General features: G+C 51.1%; 1 protein-coding gene and 1 pseudogene across 1 annotated transcript; both read left to right on the forward strand.

Annotated features, from left to right (window-relative positions):
- Window positions 1-1183: 1183 nt before the first annotated feature.
- On the forward strand, window positions 1184-2933 carry LOC125554448 (AAA-ATPase At3g50940 pseudogene; annotated as a pseudogene).
- Window positions 2934-6807: 3874 nt separating this feature from the next.
- On the forward strand, window positions 6808-7542 carry LOC147977378 (uncharacterized). Its single transcript, XM_087521146.1, has one exon. It carries the CDS (start codon window positions 6808-6810, stop codon window positions 7540-7542), a length of 735 nt encoding a protein of 244 aa, XP_087377272.1.
- The last annotated feature ends 3329 nt before the right edge of the window (window positions 7543-10871 follow it).

Below are 10871 nucleotides of genomic sequence, written 5' to 3' on the forward strand. Positions count from 1 at the left end.
AAAAATTCCACACACGACAACTCTAGGAATATTTTTTTCACACAATGATAATTTTTTTTTCTGATGGTCACGTTACAATTTCAAAACATTTTTCTTTTTTCCAAAACATTGCAAATTTTAGCTACAATATCATGGCATGTAGTATGTATGCATTATGGCAAATTTACACAAATTACCATATTTTTTGTTCTTCGATCACGACAAATCTATTAGACTCACCATGGGAAAGTATATTAGACTTACCATGGAAAATTTAGTAGACGGACCATGAAAAAATTATTTTACTAATTAGATTATGGCAACTTTATTAATTACACCATGGCAATTTTTAACATACCATCGCAAATTATTATTTTCACATACTATCATATTTTATCAACATGGAAACTTCCTGCCTTCTCACAAGCACAGATAAATTTTATGGCAAGATTTACATCCATTTCTAACTTGATTCAAAGAATATGGCAAAATTGCATAGTTGTACAATTGCTACTTTTAGTTTTCTATGATTGGCAAATTTTCATTAAATCATGCCAAGCCTAGATTTTCGCTCAAGAATATATAAATCTGTCAAAGATACTTTTTGTATGTAGACATTCATGGCAAATTTGGCAAATACTTGCATTACATCATGGTCAATCCACAAGTTATAACTGATCTTGTTGTTTGTGGGGGGAACATCGCAGAAGGGTTGGCAACTAGATTTTGTTTTGTTCACCACATTTTGTTGGTATTTTCTATGTAGTCAATTTATTTATTTTTGTATCGGACCATGCAAATTTGCCATGTTTTTCTTTACAAAAATTATTTTCTCTAAATTTGTGATGTGAACAACAGAACCATTTTTCAAAATTTGTGATGTGATCATCCTTACGATTGCCATGGACCATGGCAGGGTGATATTTTACAGTTTACAATTTTTTTGTATTGGATGATCGCAATTTTCTGTAGATGTTTTCTCGCACAGGCTAGGCAGCCAAGACAAGAAAGGCCCAGTAGCTCGCACGGGTCTGCCTGGCCCGGCCTGGTTCGCTAGCCTCGGGGCTTGACGTAGAGCCGTGTCGAGTTTGTATCCGCGTACAACAACCGTTGTGATCGACTCGCGTGTCGAGTTGGCTAGCCTCGGGGCTTTTCTGCAATATAAACGCGGGACGTACGCTGGCAAACAAGGCGACGCAACTCGATCGAAACAAGTCCTTGGTACGTAGCCATGGAGTACTTGCCAAAGACAAGCAGCATGGCATCGTCGCCGGAGGGGGCAGCGGTGGTGGACGCGTACAAGAAGGCGCTCGCCACGGCGGCCACGGTGAGCGCGTACGCCATGCTGGCACGCAGCATGGCGCGGGAGCTCCTGCCCGACGAGCTGCGCGCCGCGGTGCGCTGGGGCGCCGCGTTCGTGCGCTCCCGCTACAGCGCCCCTAAGAAGGAGCGTCACACCATTGTCATCCGGCGCGTGCTCGGCGGCCTCGGCCTCGGCGGCGGGTACAACGAGAACGACCTGTTCGACGCGGCGCTCACGTACCTGGCCACCAAGATCAACCCGCAGAGCATGAGCCGGCTCTGCCTCGCGCGCACCCGCAACAAGGAGCCCGGCGGGAGCGCCAGCTGGAGCACGCTCCTGAGCATGGAGAACGGGGGCTCCACCACCGACACCTTCCAAGGCGTTGAGTTCCGGTGGACGTCCATCGAGAGCGGCGGCGACGGCGGCAAGAGTAGGGCCCAGGAATCCCTGGAGCTCAGCTTCGACGCGGAGCACACGGAGACGGCGCTCCACAAGTACGTGCCCTTCATCATGTCCAAGGCGGAGGAGCTGCGGCTGCGAGACCGCGCGCTCAAGATCTTTCTGAACGAGAGTTCGAGTTGGAGAGGCATCAACCACCACCACCCGGCCACGTTCGACACGCTCGCCATGGATCCGGCCATGAAGCAGGCCGTGATGGCTGACCTCGACCGCTTCCTGAAGCGGAAGGAGTACTACCGGCGGATCGGCAAGGCGTGGAAGCGCGGCTACCTTCTCTACGGCCCGCCCGGGACCGGCAAGTCCAGCCTGGTGGCCGCCATGGCCAACTACCTCCGGTTCAACCTCTACGACCTTGATCTCTCCTCGGTGTACGACAACTCGTGCCTGTAGAGGCTGCTCATGGACATGCCCAACAAGTCCATCCTCGTCATCGAGGACATCGACTGCAGCTTCGACACCATGTCCAGGGAAAAAGACGGCAAGCTACGCCAGGCGGCCGGCACCGACACCGACACCGACGAGGACGGCGACGAGTACGACGAAGACGTCGGAGCAAGAGGATACTTCCAGGGGCGTGAGCGCCACAAGATGACACTGTCGGGGCTGCTCAACGTCATCGACGGCTTGTGGTCAACTACCGGCGAGGAGCGCGTCATCGTCTTCACCACCAACTACAAGGACCGCCTCGACCGGGCGCTGCTACGCCCGGGGCGCATGGACATGCACGTCTACATGGGACACTGTGGCTGGGAGGCCTTCAGGACGCTGGCCCGGAACTACCACCTCCTCGACGACCATGCTCTCTTCCCGGAGATTCAAGAACTGCTTGCGGCGGTGGAGGTTACACCGGCGGAGGTGTCCGAGATGCTGCTTCGGAGCGAGGACGTCGACGTTGCGCTGCGTGTGCTTATGGAATTCATCAAAGCAAGGAGAAGCAAAATAAACGACAAGCAGAACGACGGCGTCACGGGATAGCTGCAGAGACGGCTAGTTGCCTGTGTGTGTTGCAACCGGTCTCATACATAATAATTTTAGCGGTTCAATATCAATCGTGTCAGTACACCCACTATATATGTTAGTAGATTTTGGTAAGGATTGATTTTAGTCTAGATAGGAAAAGACAATGAAACGTTTGCTTTAGTTGAGGTTTGATAAGATTTGATTTGATTTGATTTGATTTGGATATGAATAGAGGAAGACATGAAAAGTTTTGATTATTTGTTGAGCTTTTGATAAAAATTTATTTAATTTAATTGATTTCATACATGACGTGATATTGGGTGGAGGGACGAAACCAAACCAAACTAGAAGAACGCCCGTGTGTTGCCACACCCAATATATTTTTCATTAGAGGGTTAGTTTTATGGTCGGCAATGGGAGAGACAAGTTTTGGCTGGCTACATGGTTCAACTAGGCGGCACTCACTCCGAGGAGGCCAGAGAGCGTTTGGTTACTGTGTCTACCCGATGGGAGATGGTAGCACGGGATATTTTCAACCGGTTTGGATGGCGGTCATGTAATAGGATATGCATGTAGTGCTCCTATATTTTTATGCCAGCCGGTTGTGGCTTTTCTTTTGATGTTTTGCTCTTCGTGAGCCTTTGTTTACTACTGTGTGCGAGACTTGGAGACTTATGTTGGATCTTTTGCTTATTAATAATATTGATCGTATGCATCATTCTGATGCAGAGACTGGAGCGAACCCCCTTTTTGAAAAAAAAAAACTAGGCGGCACTCTACACCAAATACCATGAGCTCTTGTGTTAGGGCATGAACAATGGTCGACAAGGTAGTCTTATCTTAGATCTTGCATGTAATTTAGAGATGACAAAAAAACATGTCTACAATGGGTCATCTCTTAGCCTGATCTTCAATAACTAGTAATTCCTAAAAACGTGGTGAGACATATTGAGCTAAGAGATCATCTCTTGCCTTCTCTTAATTAAGAGAAGACAAGCCTTCTCTTATGATTTCTCTTTCCTCCACCTCATCATTTATCCTACGTGGCATTGCTAAGATAGCACCATTGTACATGCCCTTAGCCGCCCGCCCGGATATCTTCGAGCAAGAGGCTCTAACGAGCTAGACAAGGTTTGCTTCGATCTTGAAACATCCGGTAATTTCTTGGTCAAATCCTTATATAATCTTCTAGTCAATGTCCACCTCATTCAACATACCAAATAATTGTTGATGATGCCCGTTCCATTAAAAATCACATCTTTCGGTGGCAAGATGGAATTGTATTAGGGAGAGCTTCGCCCTGCAAAAAAAAGTATTAGGGAGGGCTTCGGGCGCTCTTTGAAACCATTCTGACTTTGAAGAAGACATCCATCTGCTCATGGGGTTATTCGGGCAATAATTTATAATCTCTTGAAGGGTTATTCGGGCAATAATTTATAATCTCTTTGAAGAAGCCATCCATCTGCTCATGGGGTTATTCGGGCAATAATTTATAATCTCTTGAAGGGTGTTCGCAACCCTTTGTGGGCTTTATGAAGTAGTCATAAGGGCATGTACAATGATGGCATATGGATACAGATGTCCTATGACAAAACGTAGCTTCATGCATCTATATTGATTTTTTTCTTCCCAATGCTACAGTTGAGAGTCTCTCGAGACAGTTCCTTCCCGGCCCAATCCCGGATCCTCTCCGCCGGCAGCGCTCGTCGGAGATGTGATGGGGAGGTGATCGGCGTGTTCTTGTACATAGTAGTTGTAGGTTCAGTTTCCGTTCTGGTGTGTTGGGCGTGATGCCTAGGATTGGCGATATGCCGATGAGGAGCGCGCCGCCTGTGCGTATGAGCAGCGCATGGTGGCTAGCGGCGATGCTGTGGTTGGTGGCAGTGGCGTGATGCTACTTGCTGCTGCGTGATTCATCATCGGCGCATCCTCCAATAAGCTCGGTTGCTGCCATGATTTGGAGAAGGATTCGTCCCCTTTCCTCTGTTGCTTCAAGCTGCCATGGAGGTGGATGGAGCGATGGTGATGCTAGAGGATCTGGTTTTTGCAGGTGGGTTCGGAGCATATTAGCAGCGGCAGATCAGGTGGAGCTACGGCACCCGCTGGCAGCCGGTGTTCCACACCATGTCGTTGCCCCTTCTGGCCGAATGACGGCCGTGTATTTCCTCCCAGCCAAAGAGCGATAGGGGAGGCAGCAATAATCCTACACTCACGGGCATACAACGGAGTTTTATGGAGGCCTTAGTGCTAATTAACCTCTCCGCCCCCTGATTTTCAGGGAGGGTGGGATCCTTCCTTCTCCTTAATCCCAATCAAACGATGCCACATGTGACAGTCCGTGAAACTTGTAAAAATCCGTCCGTGTGTCTAGCAAAGCCCGGGGAGGCAGATGCATCTTCTATCTAGAGTTCGAAGCGGTTCTAAGCTGCTGCGATGGTCTTGTCGCCCCAAGTGGCGCGTCCCCGGCAACGGCGAGTCTACATCCAGGAAGAAGATGTTGTGGACCGGATTGCAATTTTCAATTCCAGTTTAGGGTCCTTCTTGTCAAAATCAAGGGCTTAGGTGTTATTTTTCTTTTATGTGAGTCCTTGTGTGGGCTTTGTGTTGTAACCACTGAAGTTTTAATGAAGATCTAGGCCCTTCGTGGTCTTTCCTGTTAAAAAAAAGACTCCCACTACACATGCATCCCTACCTCCACTTCCATTTTTTCAGCTTTATGCACCGTGTCGTGGTACTAAGTCTGACAGTAAGAGTAGGGGGTATGTATGAGGAGGCAAGGCCCTAGCTACGGCGAGGTTGTACACACGAGCTTACGAGTTCAGGCCCCTCTCGGAGGAGGTAAAAGCTCTATGTCTCGGTGCCCTGAGGCGGTTGACTGGAATATGGGTGTGTGTTACAGGGGGTGGGAACCCTTGTCCCAGAGGAGGGGATGGCTTATATAGAGTGCGCCAGGACCCCGGCCGTCCCCCGTTACAGGGTTCAATGTACATTAAGATAGGGCTTTATTGGTAACGCCAGCTATAAAGTGCTATTAATGATCTTTAAGACTACGGAGTGAACGCCTATCCGTTGCCATACTGAGTGACTCTAGGTCTTCTGTACTCCGAGTGATTCCTTGTATGGTCGAATGACTTCATCTTGGTCGAGTGAAATTTGGGGTATCCGAGTGGGGTAACTGATTGAGTGGATTGCACTCCATGGTTACTTCAGTCGGTGTCTCTTGCTATACTTTGAATGTCCTTGATTTTAGGGTAGTGACCTTGGGTAGGGCGTATAGGTCAGGCCTATGACCCTACCCTAGGTCCATGGCATCATCACACCAGACTATACTTTTTCTCCCAAGCACCCGGCTCTTGCCGAGGATCTCGCTACACCATACGAACCTACTTTTTCTGATACCCGATCCTACATGGCCTGCGGGACATCTCCTAGGGCTATGCATTGGCCATGCCCTAACAAGCTTTCTATCGAAGGCTTTATTCCTCGTCATACCGCTGACTACATCTTCAAATGGTCCACCTTGTTTTAGCCGTGACTACATCTGAGAAAAAGGAAGGACAGGGAGGTGGCACGAGCGACGCCGAAAGAACTATAGCCATCCATGCCAACAATGAACAAGTTTATAGTGCATTGTGTGTCTTATTTATCAGTGAATGTGCTTACGTAGTTCAGGGCTTTATTAATGGTCCCTCTTATCTGGCGAATGTTCACCAAGAAAGTTGGCATTTGAGAACGTTTTCATGGTATTTTTAGTTCCGTGTGGGATGCGAGTTTCTTCAGAGCGACATGACATTTTCTGAGATGAAGTCTCAAAACTGCCATCTTTCCAAAAAATGCCATGCTATATCGCTCTGAAGAAACCGTCACATCACATATAACTAAAATGCCATCAAAATCATTCGAAATGCTACCCATTCCGGGGACGTTCGCTAGCTACCATTTCCGTTATTAATTCGAAAAGTCAGACGCTTGTTGTCTTTTGCAGTTTCTCACCCGAGAGAGACTTGGAGACGGGGAAGGTGGCTAGGTTAGTACTTGAACCGTTGATCTCCAATCCGGCCACCCATATCTCGATCCCAATCCCCCGATCCATCCCTCTCCTTCCGATGCGGCGAAACCGAGCAAAGCCGGTCGTCGCCAGCGCCGCAGGCCTCCCGCCAGATATGCTATCCAGCATCCACGGCCGGCTGAACCTCCTCGACCGCCTGGCCTTCACCGCGGCCTTCCGCACCTCTCGCGACGCGTTCAGGCCGGAGGCGCCGTGTCTCGTCCTGCCCGGCGACGCCCCGGAGCTCTTCTCCCTCGCCAACCGCCGCGCCACAGCCATGCGCGCCCCGGATCCCGGCCACGCCGTTCTGGGATCCTCCTCCTCCTGCGGGTGGCTAGTCACCGCCGACGACTGGGCCCGGCTTCGCCTCGTCAACCCGTTCATGGGCGAGCGGCGCGCGCTCCCGGCCATCGACACCATCCCCTGCCTCGACGTCCACTACGGGCGCAGCCACTTCACCTTCGACGTGATGTGGTTCCTCAGGGGGCCGCCGCCATACCCCCAGGGCACCATGACGTTGAGAGCCGATCAGATGCGACACTCACTCTACCACAAGGTCGTCCTCTCCGACACCGCCTCCATCGCCATGCTAATCACGGTGCCGCGGTATGGTGCCGTGGCGGGGGCTGGTGCGTGGCGGCTCGCGCTACCGCGCGATGGCGTTGAGCCCGTCGCCACGGGGGAGGCCGACACGTGGAGGCTGCCGCGCTGCTCGTTAAACGGCGTCGAGGATGCCGTCTACCACAATGGCAGGTTCTACTCAATCACATACTGCGGCGAAGTGGAGGCATGAGACGAGCGTGATGCCGATGCCCCGGGCGTGTTCACGAGTGCGGCGGTCGCGCCGAGCCTGCTGTTGCCAGCCCACCCGGACCACCGCGAGTACTTGGTGGCGGCACCAGGTGGGCCGCTGATGGTCGTGCTTAGGGCTGGACGTACCGAGCGGGCTTTTTGGCCCGCTCGCGGACCGCGCTGGACCGGACCGATCGGTCCTGGCCCGCTGGAAAATATGGCCGGTCCGAGCCATGAATTTCGGCCCGAAAATCGACCGGTCCGGTCCGGTCTTAGCTCGGTTTGGACCGTTGGACCGAAACAAACTTGGCTGTTTCTCAATCAGGCAGCCCTCCGGCGACGTGAACCAGCGATGGGGTCTGAATCCGGCATGGTCAACACGAGGCAGTTCACATTCGAGCAGCTGGACGCGGCGATGAGGCAGTTCGACGATGGCGGTGAGAAGTCCGTCGACATGGCGCGCGACAATGGCGGCCGTCCCTTTCCTTTCATTCAACGTAATATTAGCGTAAAAGGATGAGGTTTCTCTGCCGTTTCCCTTTCCATTCATTCAGCGTAGGAGAAACAGAAAGACCGTGAAAGACGGGATCGATCTGATACGGTCGTCTCCCTTTCCTTTCATTAACGGCTTCTGCGTCCACTACGCCCACGACTAGGACTCAGCTCCACGTTAGGTCTGATCCACAAATCATGGAGGACTAGCACACCCAAATTTGTGCGCTCATGCACGTGCTACCTTATTTGCATGCGGCTAAGAAAATGCTAAGAAAGAACAACAAAGACGTGCACAAGATAAGCTAACAAGATCCGGCACCGGACACATAGCCCGCGTCGTTGGCTTTCTCCCAGAGGACCTCAGTGTGCGCGCGTGCGTTGCTGCTAGTGCACCAGCACTTCGCCGGCCACGCGCTAGAGGACTCCGACGCGCGCATTGTCGCTGCCACCGGTGTGCTGTTTGTGGCCGCGACGGCTTGCTCCCGTGCCTTCCGGCGTCCATGGTCGCCGCGCAGAAGATCACGACCACCACATCCACATCCTGACGCCTCCGCCATGGTCACCACATCCGTCTCTTGCCGTCGTTGCCGACGCCATGGTCACCACAACCTCTCCATGGCCGGTCCTCTCGGTCCTCTCTGTCCGGCTCGGGCTTCGTCACCGCCGGTCCGGTCCCGGCAAACAGGACCGTGAGGCTGGTCGGTCCGGTCCGGCTCGGTCCGCCGGCGGCCGGTCCAACTGGCGGCTCGGTCAAGGCCCGGACCGGCCCGGACCGTGTCCACCTTCGTGCTCAAGGAGTTCGAGGAGAGTTGGGGTACACGGACCTACTACTTCATGGTGCAGGTCCTCAACGCCGGCAAGGAAGGGTGGAAAGAGACAGAGGACATTGGCGAAGCCACGCTGTTCGTCGGGGGCGAAGGGTTGCCTCTGCGTGTCCACGAGGAAGCACCCAGAGCTCAGTGCCGGCTGCATCTACTACACCAAGGATGATCCGTGGGCGTACAAGGATGCCAGCGAGCAGTACTACAATGCCGTCGGGGTGTTCAGCCTCAAGGATGGCAGCCTGGAGAAGGTGGAGGGCCTTGGGCGGCACCGGAGCTGGCCGCCGCCGGAGTGGTTCACGCCTTGCATCCCATGATAACGAGTATTTAACAAAAAACTACCACATTTCGTGGAACCGTACCTATAAACTACCACTTTATAAATTTATGCCGAAAATTATCACTTTTTAACTAATCTTTAACAAAAAACTACCATATCGGGAAATTGCCCGATTCGTCTCTTCTAAACGCCTTTCTGACAGGATGGGCCCACCTGCAGCATCAATCTTCTTCTTTCTTCTCCTCCTCCTCTCTCTGGCATTTCCTCAAACACTTCGTACGCACTCCGCGCTCTTCTCCATTGCGACGCCCCGGCGAAGCACCTCTCCGGCGCTGGTCTCCCCGTCGATGGCGTACACGAGGTGCAAAGGCGGGGGCGTCGGTCGGCAGGGCCGAGCGGGGGGTGGCGAGGCCTTGGCACGATGGTGGTCTCCATGGCCGAGGCGAGCAGGCGGCTCGGCTAGGAGGGAGGGCGGCGCAGGTGTGGGGCTCGCCGGCCGGCGGGCACTAGTGCAGAACCGGCCTTTAGTGCCGGTTCGTAACGGCCTTTAGTGCTGGTTTGCCAACCGACACTAAAGAGTGGGGACTAAAGCCCCCCCCCCCCCCTTTAGTACCGGTTCGTCATGAACCGGCGCTAAAGTGACACCACGTGGCACGAACCAGACCCGTGTGCGCGTAGGACATTAGTACCGGTTGGTAACACCAACCGGTACTAAATGTTTGGGGGGGGGGTTGCTTTATTTTCCATTCAATTTTTTTTGTTTGCTGGTATTTCACAATACTACAAATTATACACGTTATGCATATATATAAATAGATTTTCTCGTACGTAGAACCGCATATATATATATATATATATATATATATATATATATATATATATATATATATATATATCATCGAATGTCTCACAACCAACACCATTAATTATTCACACATATAGGTGTATATACATATACAATTTCTCCTACATATGTTGCCTTTGGTGCCTCTGGAGCACGATGACAAGTGGTTCATGGGGGCGGTAGTGGGTAATAGTATTCTCCTTTGGGATCTATGACCTGGTCGAGCAAAAATCCGGCTATTTCTTGAAGTGCTAGTATGCGGTCCGATGGTAGGAGCTTATCCCGCACCGATCTGAACTGTTAAGAAGGAGATCAATATGCATGTGTGTTAGTTGTGTGACTAGATATCGATAATGGTGTGAATAGTGTTCTGACAAACGTACCCAGTCCTGTCTATCAGATCTACTCCTTTCGCACGTCATCATGCGAATGTTCTCGCAAACATAGAATGCACACAGATTATTCCCCGGCGCCTGCTTCAGGGCCTTTACGAGAATGGAATTGAATCAGATAATGATTCATCAAGCATGATAATTAATTAATGATATTGAAACAAGAATTAAAGAGATGGTAGCTAGCTAGTACTACTTAATTACTTACCTTTGGTCGATGCCAAAACAACTTTTTTGCCCACTTTCCTGGAGTCACCTTGATGAACTTTGCCCATGCCCTGCCCGCCGGCAAAGAAAATTAATAAAGGGGTTATTAAATAGTTCATATCAGGAAATGACGAACTAATAATAGGCCGAGATATAGTTAATAATGATTGAAATTACCTGTTGACTATCCCCTTCACGATGGTGAAGTCTTTATCTTCTTTAGTTAGTGAGTCCAGTAATTCAACTTTTCCTTCCCCAACTTTAATGTCTAACAAGACCCAGTGCCAACTG

Source organism: Triticum urartu, chromosome 4A (assembly GCF_056163025.1).
Source record: "Triticum urartu cultivar PI428250 chromosome 4A, HENAU_Tu73, whole genome shotgun sequence".
NCBI lineage: Eukaryota > Viridiplantae > Streptophyta > Magnoliopsida > Poales > Poaceae > Triticum > Triticum urartu.

What these genes read in the sequence shown, in the direction of transcription:
- LOC147977378 (XM_087521146.1), top strand. Translation starts at nt 6,808, where the DNA reads ATGCGGCGAAACCGAGCAAAGCCGGTCGTCGCCAGCGCCGCAGGCCTC.